This window comes from Dendropsophus ebraccatus, chromosome 8 (genome assembly GCF_027789765.1).
Source record: "Dendropsophus ebraccatus isolate aDenEbr1 chromosome 8, aDenEbr1.pat, whole genome shotgun sequence".
NCBI lineage: Eukaryota > Metazoa > Chordata > Amphibia > Anura > Hylidae > Dendropsophus > Dendropsophus ebraccatus.
In genome coordinates, this window is record NC_091461.1 from 9,523,861 (window position 1) to 9,542,538 (window position 18,678).

Sequence of the window (18,678 nt, forward strand, 5' to 3'; positions counted from 1 at the left end):
AGGAGTATCCCCAGCGTGACACCAGGCCCAGCCACCCCCACTACAGAGCTTAGATACCAGGAATATCCCCAGCGTGACACCAGGCCCAGCCACCCCCACTACAGAGATTAGATACCAGGAGTATCCCCAGCGTGACTCCAGGCCCAGCCACCCCCACTACAGAGATTAGATACCAGGAGTATCCCCAGCGTGACACCAGGCCCAGCCACCCCCACTACAGAGCTTAGATACCAGGAGTATCCCCAGCGTGACACCAGGCCCAGCCACCCCCACTACAGAGCTTAGATACCAGGAGTATCCCCAGCGTGACACCAGGCCCAGCCACCCCCACTACAGAGATTAGATACCAGGAGTATCCCCAGCGTGACACCAGGCACAGCCACCCCCAGCACAGAGCTTAGATACCAGGAGTATCCCCAGGGTGACACCAGGCCTAGCCACCCCCACTAGAGAGCTTAGATACCAGGAGTATCCCCAGGGTGACACCAGGCCCAGCCACCCCCACTACAGAGCTTAGATACCAGGAGTATCCCCAGCGTGACACCAGGCCCAGCCATGCTGTCTACAGAGCTTAGATACCAGGAGTATCCCCAGGGTGACACCAGGCCCAGCCACCCCCAGCACAGAGCTTAGATACCAGGAGTATCCCCAGCGTGACACCAGGTACAGCCACCCCCACTACAGAGCTTAGATACCAGGAGTATCCCCAGCGTGACACCAGGCCCAGCCACCCCCAGCACAGAGCTTAGATACCAGGAGTATCCCCAGCTTGACACCAGGCCCAGAAACCCCCAGCACAGAGCTTAGATACCAGGAGTATCCCCAGCGTGACACCAGGTACAGCCACCCCCACTACAGAGCTTAGATACCAGGAGTATCCCCAGCGTGACACCAGGCCCAGCCACCCCCAGCACAGAGCTTAGATACCAGGAGTATCCCCAGAATGACACCAGGCCCAGCCACCCCCAGCACAGAGCTTAGATACCAGGAGTATCCCCAGCGTGACACCAGGCCCAGAAACCCCCAGCACAGAGCTTAGATACCAGGAGTATCCCCAGCATGACACCAGGCCCAGCCACCCCCAGCACAGAGCTTAGATACCAGGAGTATCCCCAGCATGACACCAGGCCCAGCCACCCCCACTACAGAGCTTAGATACCAGGAGTATCCCCAGTATGACACCAGGCCCAGCCACCCCCACTACAGAGCTTAGATACCAGGAGTATCCCCAGGGTGATAACAGGCCCAGCCACCCCCAGCACAGAGCTTAGAAACCAGGAGTATCCCCAGCGTGACACCAGGCCCAGCCACCCCCAGCACAGAGCTTAGATACCAGGAGTATCCCCAGCGTGACACCAGGCCCAGCCACCTCCAGCACAGAGCTTAGATACCAGGAGTATCCCCAGCGTGACACCAGGCCCAGCCATGCTGTCTACAGAGCTTAGATACCAGGAGTATCCCCAGGGTGACACCAGGCCCAGCCACCCCCACTACAGAGCTTAGATACCAGGAGTATCCCCAGCGTGACACCAGGCCCAGCCACCCCCACTACAGAGCTTAGATACCAGGAGTATCCCCAGGGTGACACCAGGCCCAGCCACCCCCACTACAGAGCTTAGATACCAGGAGTATCCCCAACGTGACTCCAGGCCCAGCCACGCTGTCTACAGAGCTTAGATACCAGGAGTATCCCCAGGGTGACACCAGGCCCAGCCACCCCCACTACAGAGCTTAGATACCAGGAGTATCCCCAGCGTGACACCAGGCCCAGCCACCCCCACTACAGAGCTTAGATACCAGGAGTATCCCCAGGGTGACACCAGGCCCAGCCACCCCCACTACAGAGCTTAGATACCAGGAGTATCCCCAACGTGACTCCAGGCCCAGCCACGCTGTCTACAGAGCTTAGATACCAGGAGTATCCCCAGGGTGACACCAGGCCCAGCCACCCCCACTACAGAGCTTAGATACCAGGAGTATCCCCAGGGTGACACCAGGCCCAGCCACCCCCACTACAGAGCTTAAATACCATGAGTATTCACAGGGTCTGCTGGGTCACCCATCTGTTTACAGCTCCTGAACGGCTTATAATGATACCCTGTGTCCTCTCCATTACTGCTCCGGGCCAGACTCCGAGGTGACACCAGGCCCAGCAACCCCCAGCTTAGATACCAGGAGTATCCGGAGCGTGGTCTGCTGGGTCACCTATCTGTCTACAGCCCCTGATTGGCTTATAATACTACACGGTGTTCTCCCCGCTAATGCTCTGCACATGTGTCAGTCCTCACTGCCATCTTCACATTCTATTCAACAATACAGAAGTGTTACCGCTGTCACTGAGCTGTCACTGAGCTGTCACTGAGCTGTCTCCTGAGATAGATTCACAACTGACAGGATTAGATACGGAGGCTGTGTGGACAGTATCACACGTGATAGGCTTAGGCTATGATCACACATAGTAAAGATGGAAAGATGTGCACAGCTTCTGTGTTTTAAGCCCACTCCTGGTTTGGGCTGAAAAAAGACTGATGGAAATACTGTGTGAACATAGCCTCAGGGTGTATTTACACAGACAGATTTTCCAATTCAATTATTGAAGCCAAAGCCAGGAACAGACTATAAACAGAGAACAGGTCAACAACGGCCCTGATTAACAAAAAAATTTACGTTGTGTAAACTTAGCCTAACAGCGTAATAAATGTGACTGACTTAGATATAACTGTTCAGCATACTCTCTAGTATCATACAGGTTTAGATACATGTTTCAGCATACAGTTTGGATACAGCAGCCTAGCAGATAGTATTAGCAGTTCAATAAACAGTATCAAACATGGCTGGCTTAGATACACAGGCTCAGCAGACTCTTGTACATAATAGGTTTAGCCAAAGCAGCTCAGGGACAGTATCACACCGGCTCAGCAAACACTCTCACACATAATAGGTTTAGATACACTGGCTAAGTTTAAAGGGATACTCTGGAGAAAGAAATGTTTTATATCAGCTGGTTTCAGAAAACTATGCAGATTTGTAAATTACTTCTATTTAAAAATCTTTAGTCTTCCAGTACTTATCAGTTGCTGTATGTCCTGTGGTGTATTATTTCCAGTCTGGAGAGCAGGAGAGGATTTCTATGGGCATTTGCTGCTGTTCTGGACAGTTCCTAACATGTACAGAGGTGGCAGCAGAGAGCACTGTGTCAGACTGGAGAGAATACACAACTTCCTGCAGCACATACAGCAGCTGATGAGTACTGGAAGAGTGGAGATTTTTAAATAGAACTAAATTACAAATCTATATAACTTTCTGACACCAGTTGATTTGAAAGAAAAAAAACTCTAGTACCCCTTTAAATGCAGGACAGCAGACAATATCACCCATGGTTTAGATACAGCATAATAGGCCTAGATATGGGGGCACAGTAGACTGCACTAAATGTGATAGGTGTATATACACTGGCTCATATAGTATATTTAGATACATTACTCAACAGACAGTATCACGCATGAGGCATATATACACAAGTTTAGCAGATAGTATCACAAACAGTGAGATTAGATACAGCAGCTCACAATACAGCCCATGGTAGACCTAGAGAGAGTAAGCACAGTGTATCGCATATAGTTTAGATACAAAGTTCAACATTCAAACTTAAAAGAGTTATCCAGGATTAGAAAAACAGGGCTGCTTTCTTTAAAAACAGTGCCACTCTTGTCCTCAGGCTGTGTGCAGCATTACAACCCAGGTCCATTTATTTCAAGAACTGAGCTGCAATACCAAAAACAAACTGAGGACAGGTGTGGTGCTGTTTCTGGAAGAAAGCGGACATGATATTCTAATTCTGAATAACTCCTTTAAAGAAATGATTAACAGGCAGTATCACATGCCAGGCTTAGACACATGGATCAACAGACAGTATGACACATGATAGGCTTAGCTACACTGGCTCAGCAGAGGGAAGCATCCATAATGGGCTTAGATTCAACAATTTAGCAGATAGAATAACAATTAATAGATACATCAGCTTAGATACAGCAGCTCAGTAAACAGGTTCACACGACAGGCTTAGATACAGCAGGTTAGTAGACAGGTTCAATCACGATATGCTTAGATACATCAGCTCAGTAGACAGGTTCACGCATGATAGGCTTAGATACAGCAGCTCAGTAGACAGGTTCACGCATGATAGGCTTAGATACAGCAGCTCAGTAGACAGGTTCACACGACAGGCTTAGATACAGCAGCTCAGTAGACAGGTTCACACGACAGGCTTAGATACAGCAGCTCAGTAGACAGGTTCACACGACAGGCTTAGATACAGCAGTATAGTAGACAGGTTTAAACACGATAGGCTTAGATACAGCAGCTCAGTAGACAGGTTCACACGACAGGCTTAGATACAGCAGTACAGCAGTATAGTAGACAGGTTTAAACACGATAGGCTTAGATACAGCAGCTCAGTAGACAGGTTCACACATGATGGGCTTAGATACAGCAGCTCAGTAGACAGGTTCACACATAATAGGCTTAGATACATCAGCTCAGTAGACAGGTTCACACATAATAGGCTTAGATACATCAGCTCAGTAGACATGTTCACACGACAGGCTTAGATACAGCAGTATAGTAGACAGGTTTAAACACGATAGGCTTAGATACAGCAGCTCAGTAGACAGGTTCACACATGATGGGCTTAGATACAGCAGCTCAGTAGACAGGTTCGCACATGATAGGCTTAGATACAGCAGTATAGTAGACAGGTTTAAACACGATAGGCTTAGATACAGCAGCTCAGTAGACAGGTTCACACATGATGGGCTTAGATACAGCAGCTCAGTAGACAGGTTCGCACATGATAGGCTTAGATACATCAGCTCAGTAGACAGGTTCACACATAATAGTCTTAGATACAGCAGCTCAGTAGACAGGTTCACACATAATAGGCTTAGATACATCAGCTCAGTAGACAGGTTCACACATAATAGTCTTAGATACAGCAGCTCAGTAGACAGGTTCACACATAATAGGCTTAGATACATCAGCTCAGTAGACAGGTTCACACATAATAGGCTTAGATACAGTGGCTCTGTATATCAGTAATTAGGTCTGTGTTGTTTCGTAGGGGGTTAATACTTTCGTCCTGCAGGGAAGGCAACTAAGGCGAACCTAGTGGCCCACTTCGGACAAGCGTCCTTTGTCTCCTTTGTCCGTGTACAGAAAGCGGAGAGCGTCAGTAAGGGGGACAGGGGGGCTTCACATCGGACGTCTCCCTGGTAACCGCATTCACACAACACACCAGAATGGCCAACAAAGAATGAATTACCAGTGCGGCCTAAATATGAACTAAAATGGATTAATGGGGATTAGAATCCGCCGGCCGAACACTGTGGGAATGTAGAGCGGAATAATACAGATAGTGGGGGTCTGGCTGAGGGGACTACAAGTCCCAGCACACTCACACAATCCTACAGGAGCTCAGACATCACCATTAGCTGGTTATTCTGCTTTTTTCTTCTCTTCTTCATTAACCCTTAAAGTCGCCCGAGTCATCGTCTTCTGTCATAGTATACAAAATGATAATGACCTGTGATAACCTGCTACCAGTGATATACCCGCCCTGGAGGAGCCCACAGAGGGGCCAGGAGGGGCAAAGATGGAAGGAAGGAGAGGTGTACCCCAAAGCCTCAGGCCCCCAACACCAAAGGTAACTATTACACTGCTGTATGGGAGGAATAGGACTATGGGAGATGGGGGGACAGGCCAAAGGAGGAAGAAAGGAGAAAGAATGGATGGATGGAACAACGGAAGAGAAAGGAAGCGCTGGGGTCCTGGGTTCAAATCCCACCAAGGGCAACATCTGCAAAGAGTTTGTATGTTCTCTCCGTGTTTGCGTGGGTTTCCTCCGGGTACTCCGGTTTCCTCCCACACCCAAAACATACAGATAGGTGAATTTAGATTGTGAGCCCTAATGGGGACAGGGAGCAATAATTGGCTAAACTATGTAAAGTGCTGCGGAATCTGTGTGCGCTATACAAATAAAAGCATTATTATAAAGGAAGAAGGAAAGAGGATACCAGGAGTTACTGTGGGTGCTCCTGTGCTGGAAAAGATGGAGAAATGGTGGAAGGAATAAAGGAAGGATGCAGGAGGAAAAGGGGAGAGCTAGGAAGAAGGAAAGGAATGGAAAGGGAAAGAAGGAAGGAGGGAAGGAAGGAAGGCATAGTGAATATGTAAGGCGCAGATAAAGGAGAGAAGAAGTTAGTGTGGGTGCTCTAGTGCTGTAATAAGAGAAAAAGGAAGGAAGGGAGGGAGGAAGGAAGGGAGGAAGGAAGGGAGAAAGGAAGGGAGGAAGGAAGGGAGAGAGAAAAGTAAGGAAGGAAGAGGGAGGAAGGAAGGAAGGGAGGAAGGAAGGGAGAGAGAAAAGTAAGGAAGGAAGAGGGAGGAAGGAAGGAAGGGAGAAAGGAAGGGAGGGAGGAAGGAAGGGAGAGAGAAAAGTAAGGAAGGAAGAGGGAGGAAGGAAGGAAGGGAGAAAAGGAGGGAAGGAAGGCATAGTGAATATGTAAGGCGCAGATAAAGGAGAGAAGAAGTTAGTGTGGGTGCTCTAGTGCTGTAATAAGAGAAAAAGGAAGGGAGGAAGGAAGGAAGGGAGGAAGGGAGAGAGAGAGAGAGAGAGAGAGAAAGAGAGAAAGGGAAGGAAGGAAGGAAGAGGGAGGAAGGAAGGAAGGGAGGGAAGGAAGGAAGGGAGGAAGGAAGGAAGGAAAGGAGGGAAGGAAGAGGGAGGAAGGAGGGAAGAAAGAAGGGAGGGGGAAGAAAGGGAGGGGGAAGAAAGAAGGGAGGGAGAAAAGAAGGGAAGGAAGAGGGAGGGAGGAAGGAAGAGAAGGAGGAAAGTAAGAAGGAGGAAGGGATGAAAGGAGGGAAGGCAGAGAGGGAAGGGGGGAAGGGAGGAAGGAAGGAAGGAAGGAAGGAAGAAAGAAAGAGAGGGAGAAAAGGAAGGAAGGAAGGTAGGAAAGGGGGATGAAGGGAGGAAGAAAAACGGAGAAAGGGAGGGAGGAAGGAAAAGAGGGAGGGAGGAAGGGAGGAAGGGAGGAAGGAAGGAAGGACGGGAGGAAAGAAAGTAGTATATGATGAGGTTTAGGGGCAGTAGTGTATGATGAGGTTTAGGGGCAGTAGTGTATGATGAGGTTTAGGGGCAGTAGTATATGATGAGGTTTAGGGGCAGTAGTGTATGATGAGGTTTAGGGGCAGTAGTATATGATGAGGTTTAGGGGCAGTAGTATATGATGAGGTTTAGGGGCAGTAGTACATTATGTGGTTTAGGGGCAGTAGTATATGATATGGTTTAGGGGCAGTAATGGGCTATTGCTTCAACTCTGCAAGTCATCCAAAAACTGTATTACAAAAAGCTCCAGCGATCTGCAGTAAGTCTTGGTCTTGCCGCTTGGTTCTCTGTGGCACCCTGGACCCCCCAGCTATGGAAACATGTCAGGTAACAATGATGGTAGCTTTTCCCTTTCACAATTCACAAGTTTTATCCTAAATCTTCAATGTCCCAAATTTGCAGTATTAGTGGAGCATTAGGATGAGAGGTGAACAGTGAGGTTCTGTACAGTGTCCAAAAGTGCAGGCGATTATCTGGAGTTTATCAGGGTCCATTAATCAGATATATTGTTACAGCTGAAGGGGGGGAGAACAAGACAATGATTAACATTCCAGGACTGAGGATTGCAGAGGGGATTGACGCCATGTTATATAATCAGACTCAGGGTGGGTTCATTCCTTGCAAAGGTGAAAAAATAAACTTTCCTAAGGGCTAATGTGGGGGGAGGGTCAAATTTTTAGGCCCGGTTCATCCCACAACTTTTATACGTAAAACAAGGAGGGGATACAAGAAGTCAATGTTGCTTTAGTAAATCTGGTAAATACTTACAAGTTTTTAAAGTAACTATTAATAAATTAGCCCCACTGCTTAAAGGGATACTCTGGCAAAAAAGAAAATAAAATCTTTCAAATCAACCGATATCAGATTTGTAATTTACTTCAATTTAAAACTCCCAAGTCTTCCAGTACTTATCAGCTGCTGTATATCTTGCAGGAAGTGGTGTATTCTTTCCAGTCTGACACAGGTTTCTATGGGGATTTGCACCTGCTCTGGACAGTTCCTGACATGGACAGAGGTGGCAGCAGAGAGCACTGTGTCAGACTGGAGAGAATACACCACTTCCTGCAGGTCAGCTGTATAGCTTTCTGACATCAGTTGATTTGAAAGAATTTTTTTTCCGCTGGTGTACCCCTTTAACTCTTATCTCACTTATCATGAGTTGCTCCCCAGAGCTAAGTTCACACTTCTACTGACTATTATTGGAGATACTGAGACAAGATATATTCTTTCTTCCTGGAATTAGAGAGCCTATCGCTCAGACCTGGAGGTGAGGTTTCCAGGAAGCTGTTCATCTATGTCAGTGTTCCCCACCTGCGGCCCTCCAGCTGTTGCAAAACTACAACTCCCATCATTCCTGGACAGCCAAAACTTAGCTTTGTCCATCTTGGGATGATAGGAATTGTAGTTTTGCCACAACTGGGAGTTTGTCACCCCTGCTCTAGAGTGTGCGATGTAACACAGCCTGAGAGGAGAGCTGTCAATCACTCCTCAGCCCCTCCCATTACAGTGTACAAGATTCCCCCATTTTTCCTGGATATACTGGCTCTCCCCTCGGATAACACTGTGTTTGCCTATAGTAGATGATGTTCTTTCTGTTGGGTGTAACAGCTGCTGCTGGTGATTTATTATAAGTGACGGAGGAGCCTGCAGAGACCTGAGCTCAGCACATTCAGCAGGGTAGCAAGGTGATCATTATATGGAGGGGGGGCACCGTATACCAGCTGCCTCCTAATCTGACCCATCAGCAGATACATCCCCAGCTCCTATATACTGGAGGAGGAATAAACATGGAATGGAGGGAGGGGGAAAGCGGCTCAGAGACATAAGCAGATCTCAGAGTTTCTTCTCAAGTGCCATATGGTGCAAAGACGCCACCAACTCAATTAGAGTAATAATCTGCAGGCGCTGGTGAGACAGAGATAGGGGACTGTCCTTATACACAGGGCAGGAGGGCTGAGGAGGGGTTTTCGGCTTTATGTCAGTAACAGTATAATAAAGTTATACAATTTCCAGGTTCTCCATCCCTGGACTAAATAGTTTACAGTAGAAAAGGGGGATGTAGCTGCAGTGATCAAGCCAATAGCAGACAGTAGAAAAGGGGGATGTAGCTGCAGTGATCCAGCCAATAGCAGACAGGAGAGAAGGGGGGATGTAGCTGCAGTGATCCAGCCAATAGCAGACAGGAGAGAAGGGGGGATGTAGCTGCAGTGATCCAGCCAATAGCAGACAGGAGAGAAGGGGGGGTGTAGCTGCAGTGATCCAGCCAATAGCAGATAGGAGAGAAGGGGGGATGTAGCTGCAGTGATCAAGCCAATAGCAGACAGTAGAGAAGGGGGGATGTAGCTGCAGTGATCAAGCCAATAGCAGACAGGAGAGAAGGGGGGATGTAACTGCAGTGATCCAGCCAATAGCAGACAGGAGAGAAGGGGGGATGTAGCTGCAGTTATCTAGCCAATAGCAGACAGTAGAGAAGGGGGGATGTAGCTGCAGTGATCAAGCCAATAGCAGACAGTAGAGAAGGGGGGATGTAACTGCAGTGATCCAGCCAATAGCAGACAGGAGAGAAGGGGGGGTGTAGCTGCAGTGATCCAGCCAATAGCAGACAGTAGAGAAGGGGGGATGTAGCTGCAGTGATCAAGCCAATAGCAGACAGGAGAGAAGGGGGGATGTAGCTGCAGTGATCCAGCCAATAGCAGACAGGAGAGAAGGGGGGATGTAGCTGCAGTGATCAAGCCAATAGCAGACAGTAGAGAAGGGGGGATGTAACTGCAGTGATCCAGCCAATAGCAGACAGGAGAGAAGGGGGGGTGTAGCTGCAGTGATCCAGCCAATAGCAGACAGGAGAGAAGGGGGGATGTAGCTGCAGTGATCAAGCCAATAGCAGACAGGAGAGAAGGGGGGATGTAGCTGCAGTGATCCAGCCAATAGCAGACAGGAGAGAAGGGGGGATGTAGCTGCAGTGATCCAGCCAATAGCAGACAGGAGAGAAGGGGGGATGTAGCTGCAGTTATCTAGCCAATAGCAGACAGTAGAGAAGGGGGGATGTAGCTGCAGTGATCCAGCCAATAGCAGACAGGAGAGAAGGGGGGATGTAGCTGCAGTGATCCAGCCAATAGCAGACAGGAGAGAAGGGGGGATGTAGCTGCAGTGATCCAGCCAATAGCAGACAGGAGAGAAGGGGGGATGTAGCTGCAGTTATCTAGCCAATAGCAGACAGGAGAGAAGGGGGGATGTAGCTGCAGTGATCCAGCCAATAGCAGACAGGAGAGAAGGGGGGATGTAGCTGCAGTGATCCTGCCAATAGCAGACAGGAGAGAAGGGGGGATGTAGCTGCAGTGATCCAGCCAATAGCAGACAGGAGAGAAGGGGGGATGTAGCTGCAGTGATCCAGCCAATAGCAGACAGGAGAGAAGGGGGATGTAGCTGCAGTAATGCAGTGAAAAGTGGGTAAAGATGAATGGGAAGGGGGTTTAGCTGTTGTAAAGTAGTAAAAAGCAGACAAGAGAGGAAGGAGGGAGCTGTAGCGGTGAGTGACGGAATCCGCAGCAAGTTATGTGTGTGGTTTCTGTAGTGTGCACGGGCACACGCTTTTTCCGCCGGCACCACTCTATGGGCCAGCGTAATCCGCTGAAAGAAGTGACATGACACTTCTTTCAGCGTATAGCGGAATACGCTGGCCCATAGAATGGTGTCTATGGGACCAGCGGAAAAGCGCCCAGATGTGCGGGCGGACAGCTGACGGAATTCCGCTGACATTTTTTTCGTCAGAATTCCTCAGTCTGAACCCACCCTAAAGAAGTAAAAAGTAGAAGGAAGAGGGAGGAGGGGGATGTAGCTGCAGCAATGCACTATATCATAGACAGAAAGAAGAGGTAGGAGGGGGATGTAGCTGCAGATGAGAAATGTGTATGAGGAAGAATATGTAACGGCAACATACCAGCAAACAGTAGACAGGATTAGGCACAGGAAGGTAGTGCACCTGCACCTATGCGGTTTTGTTGTGCTCCCATAACACGCTGTATAGAATTGCTGATTTATAGCCGTGTGCAGATCCATACACAAATAGCACAGGGAAGCGAAAACACCCCAAACCTGCAGATTACACCAATTTCTTGCTCCGCTGCATGTAATCCATGTCTACAGCTGCAGGAGGGAGGGGGGATTCACACTTCTAGTTACCTCCCTATATACTGGATCATTGTTTCCTGTATCCATCACATTGCATTGGAATTTCATATGAATTTGCTTCTATGGCTTTTTACAACCTTCCTGTGTTCATCTCATGATGCAAAACCTCAGACATTTGCATCCTGCTACTAAAGTGATAGATAAATAAGAAACCTGGTGCACGCCAAGCTGCCAAACCGGGCGTGATATGTGTCATGTGTTATCTGGGCTGATAGGCTGGACATGGAGACGAGCTGTGGGGAACAAGGAGGGAGGGAGGGGAGTGAAGTGCAGGACAGGCGGTCCCAGAACATAATGTTATTATCATCGGAATTCATCTATGGGTATAAACCCGTATATTCCCAGAACATAATGTTATTATCATCGGAATTCATCTATGGGTATAAACCCACACACTGTATACACAGCGTATTTACTGCTGCGATACACAGCAAATACGCAGCAAATACGCAGCAGATTAGATCTAAATAACTGAACACAGCATCAAATCTGCACCATCAAATCTGCTGCGTATTTGTTGCGTATCTGCTGCGTATACGGTGTGTGGGTTTGTACCCTATATCTACATAGGAATGACTGGAGGAGTCACATCTGCACAACTCAAATGCTAACATTATACATAGGAATGGTCATAACACAGCGGTACACAGCCTGCCGCCCTAAAGCTGCTGCAAAACTACACAGGCATGATGGGAGTTGTAGTTCTACAACCAACCCTGGCTGCTCTTATCTTTGAATAGTGAAAAAACCTGGCCTATCTCCTGATTGTACAACATGCGACATAACAAGACTGCACCAAGCTTAGAATATTGCAGGTTGCATGCGACTTTGCATCAGGGGCTGCAATGTGAGTTGCATCCACCTGCAACCTACTTGGGACTGGTTTGCAATTTTTTTTTACATAGTCAGTAATTAATAATAATAATAATAATAAGAAATGTATGAGTAAAGTCGCAGTGTAACCCTAAACTGCACATATTACAGGACACATGTACACGAAACGTCACGTGTCTGAAAGTCCATAATGGGCTGCCAATATAGTTTATTACTGACCTTAGGCTACATAGTGCCACCTGCACATGGCATTGTGGGTATATATCACCATGGTGCCACCTGCACAGGGCATTGTGGGTATATATTACCATGGTGCCACCTGCACAGGGCATTGTGGGTATATATCACCATGGTGCCACCTGCACAGGGCATTGTGGGTATATATCACCATGGTGCCACCTGCACAGGGCATTGTGGGTATATATCACCATGGTGCCACCTGCACAGGGCATTGTGGGTATATATCACCATGGTGCCACCTGCACAGGGCATTGTGGGTATATATTACCATGGTGCCACCTGCACAGGGCATTGTGGGTATATATCACCATGGTGCCACCTGCACAGGGCATTGTGGGTATATATCACCATGGTGCCACCTGCACATGGCATTGTGGGTATATATCACCATGCTGCCACCTGCACAGGCCATTGTGGGTATATATCACCATGCTGCCACCTGCACAGGGCATTGTGGGTATATATCACCATGGTGCCACCTGCACAGGGCATTGTGGGTATATATCACCATGGTGCCACCTGCACATGGCATTGTGGGTATATATCACCATGCTGCCACCTGCACAGGCCATTGTGGGTATATATCACCATGCTGCCACCTGCACAGGGCATTGTGGGTATATATCACCATGGTGCCACCTGCACAGGGCATTGTGGGTATATATCACCATGGTGCCACCTGCACAGGGCATTGTGGGTATATATCACCATGCTGCCACCTGCACATGGCATTGTGGGTATATATCACCATGGTGCCACCTGCACATGGCATTGTGGGTATATATCACCATGGTGCCACCTGCACTGGGCATTGTGGGTATATATCACCATGGTGCCACCTGCACAGGGCATTGTCGGTGTCATGTTGACACAGAAAGACAAATACTTAATGAATAATTTGCTTCTTGCCCATAGAAAACCCTTCTGTAAGCCCTCCTCCCCCCCCCCCCCTCCTGACTCCCAGCAGTCTATCAGGGTCACTTCAGGCTCTGGCTCAGAGTCAGGGCTGCCCTCACTCACCATGGCGGCTGCAGCAGGCGGCTGTGGGCGGGCACTGATGACGTCAGCAGAGCGCCGGCTGGAGGAGTGCGGGGAGAGGCGTGCAGAGGGCGCAGTGCTGGGCTGCGGAGCCGGAGAGAGGTGAGAGAGCGCTGCGGCTGCTGCCCCGGAGCCGTTGGAGGTCACGTGTCCCTGAGGGATACATTGTATCGTGTCCTTACTGCAGGGAGTGCGCCGCTGTCACTGATACATTGTATCCTCTGCTGTGTGTGTAATACTGTATCCTCTGCTGTATACTGTACATGTGCTGTATCCTCTGCTGTATACTGTACATGTGCTGTATCCTCTGTTGTATACTGTACGTGTGGTGTATCCTCTGCTGTATACTGTACGTGTGGTGTATCCTCTGCTGTATACTGTATGTGTGGTGTATCCTCTGCTGTATACTGTACATGTGCTGTATCCTCTGCTGTATACTGTACATGTGCTGTATCCTCTGCTGTATACTGTACGTGTGGTGTATCCTCTGCTGTATACTGTACGTGTGGTGTATCCTCTGCTGTATACTGTACGTGTGGTGTATCCTCTGCTGTATACTGTACGTGTGCTGTATCCTCTGCTGTATACTGTACGTGTGCTGTATCCTCTGCTGTATACTGTACGTGTGCTGTATCCTCTGCTGTATACTGTACGTGTGCTGTATCCTCTGCTGTATACTGTACGTGTGCTGTATCCTCTGATGTATACTGTACGTGTGCTGTATCCTCTGATGTATACTGTACGTGTGCTGTATCCTCTGCTGTATACTGTACATGTGCTGTATCCTCTGCTGTGTGTAATACTGTATCCTCTGCTGTATACTGGACATGTGCTGTATCCTCTGCTGTATACTGGACATGTGCTGTATCCTCTGCTGTATACTGTACATGTGCTGTATCCTCTGCTGTATACTGGACATGTGCTTCATCCTCTGCTGTATACTGGACATGTGCTTCATCCTCTGCTGTATACTGTACGTGTGCTGTATCCTCTGCTGTGTGTAATACTGTATCCTCTGCTGTATACTGGACATGTGCTGTATCCTCTGCTGTATACTGGACATGTGCTGTATCCTCTGCTGTATACTGGACATGTGCTGTATCCTCTGCTGTATACTGGACATGTGCTGTATCCTCTGCTGTATACTGGACATGTGCTGTATCCTCTGCTGTATACTGGACATGTGCTGTATCCTCTGCTGTATACTGGACATGTGCTGTATCCTCTGCTGTATACTGGACATGTGCTGTATCCTCTGCTGTATACTGGACATGTGCTGTATCCCCTGCTGTATACTGGATATGTAGTATATCCCCTGCTGTATACTGGACATGTGCTGTATCCCCTGCTGTATACTGGACATGTAGTATATCCCCTGCAGTGTGGTGTATACTGGACAGGTGGTGTATCCTCTGCTGTCTGTGTAATACTTTATCCTCTGCTGTATACTGGACATGTGCTGTATCCTCTGCTGTATGCTGCATATGTGGTGTATCATCTGCTGTATACTAGACAGGTGTTATATCTGCTGTATTCTGTACAATCCCCTACTGTCCTGTATACACTGTACATGTGACCAGTCCCCCTACTGTCCTGTATATACTGTTTATTTACTGACCCATCCCAACCACCTATGCTTACCTACCATTTGGTAAATACATGTGCAAAATTTCACCTTCCTGACAACCTTTGGACCATACACTGTGCTGCCTGACAACCCAGTGTCCTGCCTGACAGCCCTGTATACATCACCCTGCCTGACAACCCTGTGCCCTGTATACATCACCCTGCCTGACAACCCTGTGCCCTGTATACATCACCCTGCCTGACAACCCTGTGCCCTGTATACATCACCCTGCCTGACAACCCTGTGCCCTTTATATATCACCTTGCATAAAAACGCTGTGCACTGTGTACATCATCCTACCTGACAACTCTGTGCCCTGTATACATCATCCTGTCTGACAACCCTGTGCCCTGTATACATCATCCTGCCTGACAACCCTGTGCCCTGTATACATCATCCTGCCTGACAACCCTGTGCCCTGTATACATCATCCTGCCTGACAACCCTGTGCCCTGTATACATCATCCTGCCTGACAATCCTGTGCCCTGTATACATCATCCTGCCTGACAACCCTGTGCCCTGTAAACATCATCCTGCCTGACAACCCTGTGCCCTGTAAACATCATCCTGCCTGACAACCCTGTGCCCTGTATACATTATCCTGCTTGATGACTCTGCAGTCCGTCACCCCTATTACATCAGCTATGCAGAAGTGTCAGGAACCTCAGTGAGCCCCCCTCCCCCTTGCAAATTATATACAGCAGCCCCTCCATTGCTGGGTGTATTAATAGCCCTGTCCTTATATCCCTCCTCATGTGACCTTGGAGGGACTGTCCCTTCTCCTGTAGCACTGGGGGTTCTCCTGTCTTGCACCTTTCCCAGCTTCTATCCTGTTACTTGTGGTTCACCCTGTAGATATCATCATCGCTGTGTATATAATGTGACTGCGTGTGTGTGGGAACCATCGCTGTACCTGATAGATATATATTGTACAGATTTAGGGATGTATTACACTGTTATGTATGTGTTACGCTGTTATGTATGTGTTACGCTGTTATGTATGTGTTACGCTGTTATGTATGTGTTACGCTGTTATGTATGTGTTACGCTGTTATGTATGTGTTACGCTGTATGTATGTGTTACGCTGTATGTATGTGTTACGCTGTTATGTATGTGTTACGCTGTTATGTATGTGTTACGCTGTTATGTATGTGTTACGCTGTTATGTATGTGTTACGCTGTTGTGTATGCGTTAAGCTGTTGTGTATGTGTTAAGCTGTTGTGTATGTGTTACGCTGTATGTGTTGTTGTGTATGTGTTACACTGTTATGTATGTGTTACACTGTTATATATGGATTACGCTGTATGTATGTGTTACACTGTTATGTATGTATGTGTTACACTGTTATGTATGTGTTACGCTGTTGTGTATGCGTTACGCTGTTGTGTATGTGTTAAGCTGTTGTGTATGTGTTAAGCTGTTGTGTATGTGTTACGCTGTTGTGTATGTGTTAAGCTGTTATATATGGATTACGCTGTATGTATGTGTTACACTGTTGTGTATGTGTTACGCTGTATGTATGTGTTACGCTGTATGTATGTGTTACGCTGTTGTGTATGTGTTACGCTGTTATATATGGATTACGCTGTATGTATGTTACGCTGTTGTGTATGCGTGACGCTGTTGTGTATGCGTGACGCTGTTGTGTATGCGTGACGCTGTTGTGTATGCGTGACGCTGTTGTGTATGCGTGACGCTGTTGTGTATGCGTGACGCTGTTGTGTATGCGTGACGCTGTTGTGTATGCGTGACGCTGTTGTGTATGCGTGACGCTGTTGTGTATGCGTGACGCTGTTGTGTATGCGTGACGCTGTTGTGTATGCGTGACGCTGTTGTGTATGCGTGACGCTGTTGTGTATGCGTGACGCTGTTGTGTATGTATTACGCTGTATGTGTTACGCTGTTGTGTATGTGTTACGCTGTATGTGTTACGCTGTTGTGTATGTGTTACGCTGTATGTGTTACGCTGTATGGATTACGCTGTATGTATGCGTTACGCTGTTGTGTATGCGTTACGCTGTTGTGTATGCGTTACGCTGTTCTATTGGCCGGAGCTTTGTTTACTGTGTCACTGTTTATAAACAATGTTGTCTATATATAATATTAGAAATAATGTTTATTCTTTTGTGTTTATTTATTAAATATTCCTTTCATTTCCTTCTGACATTTTAGCTATTTTATTATTCTATCCCCAGTCCGTCCCCAGTCCAGGACATTGCCGAGTTCTTCATTCTTCTGTAACGTGGTCTCTATTGTTTTCTGGCTGCAGGGGGTGGGCGGCGGTGGCGGTGGTGGTGACCCTGCTGGAGGCTTCAGTCTTGGCCTGTGATGGAGGAGGCCGGATACTCCTTAGGAATGGCTGACATCTCCTACCTGCCCAGCTCAGTGGATTATACACATGGGAGGCTGAAGAACTGCACGGAGGAATGGGTGAGTCTGGCCGATCACTAGGACACCTCGCTGCTGATTCCCTCCATGGTGATTGGTGAATGTCATTCTGTGCCATAAATCTGTCATGTGACCTTGGTGACCAGTCTATTGTCTCAGGTTGATGACGGGTGTTTTCTGATTGCTGGTGGGGGTTGCGCTGTATTTTTTTTGTGTTATCTATGTAACATGTAAATATTGTGTGTGATTAATAGTATCCCCATATTACAGTGTGTAGAGAAGAGTCCAGTGCAGCTTATATACTGATGCTACCCCTCCCTCCTCACCCCTTTACCACTATCAGAAAGAAAGATAGGGTGTTGGGCTTGATAAAATATTTGTCGATCAACTGGCACATTTGCTTATTCCTGCCTGCGCTGCACCCCCCAGAGCATTATCCTGCTGACCATGGGGGGGGGGGGGGGGGGGGGGGGGGGTTGGTGTGGTTAGGCAGGTGGTCGGTGTTACAGTGACCTCCACATGATGCAAGAACACAAGGTCTCCAGCAGAACATTGCCTATCACATGATCCATCAGACATTCTGCCATTGCTCCATGCACCCATCCTGATGCCATTGTACATATTATTGGGGGGGGGGGGGGGTAGACAGGGGTCACATGACCAGTCTGCGGGGCCCCATACACAGCACGCTGCCATGTCCTGTCTCATCTGAGGAAGTTTCTCAGAGCAGATCTTTGGCTTCCTAGAAATTAGTGGAATGCTATGAATCAGATTTGGGTTGTGGGACTTTAGGGGTCTTCATCTGTAGTAGCTGGATGGTCACCACTGATGTTCCTTCATCTATAGTAGCTGGATGGTCACCACTAATGTTCCTTCATCTATAGTAGCTGGATGGTCACCACTAATGTTCCTTCATCTATAGTAGCTGGATGGTCACCACTAATGTTCCTTCATCTATAGTAGCTGGATGGCCACCACTAATGCTCCTTCATCTATAGTAGCTGGATGGTCACCACTAATGTTACTTCACCTGAGTTTTGCTTCCATCATAAACCTTCCTGTCACTTACAAGAACTTCCCACACAGTCACGTCACAAGTTTGCATTGGTCAGAGTCCGGGTGGTCTTGGTGGTTGGACCCCGCTTCTTGCTGGATAAAACGAGAGGAAACTTGCTGCTTTGGTAATGAGAGAAAAGGAAAGCCA

General features: G+C 48.1%; 1 protein-coding gene across 1 annotated transcript in view; it reads left to right on the top strand.

Annotated features, from left to right (window-relative positions):
• The first annotated feature begins 13,536 nt into the window (after positions 1–13,536).
• The window catches only part of GPAM (glycerol-3-phosphate acyltransferase, mitochondrial), a 40,110-nt gene continuing 34,968 nt past the window's right edge, over positions 13,537–18,678 (top strand). Inside the window, exons 1-2 of the mRNA XM_069979785.1 lie at positions 13,537–13,558; positions 17,356–17,516. Coding sequence (XP_069835886.1) covers positions 17,415–17,516 — 102 coding nt within the window. The 5' untranslated portion in view covers positions 13,537–13,558; positions 17,356–17,414. The remainder of the gene's footprint in view (positions 13,559–17,355; positions 17,517–18,678) is intronic.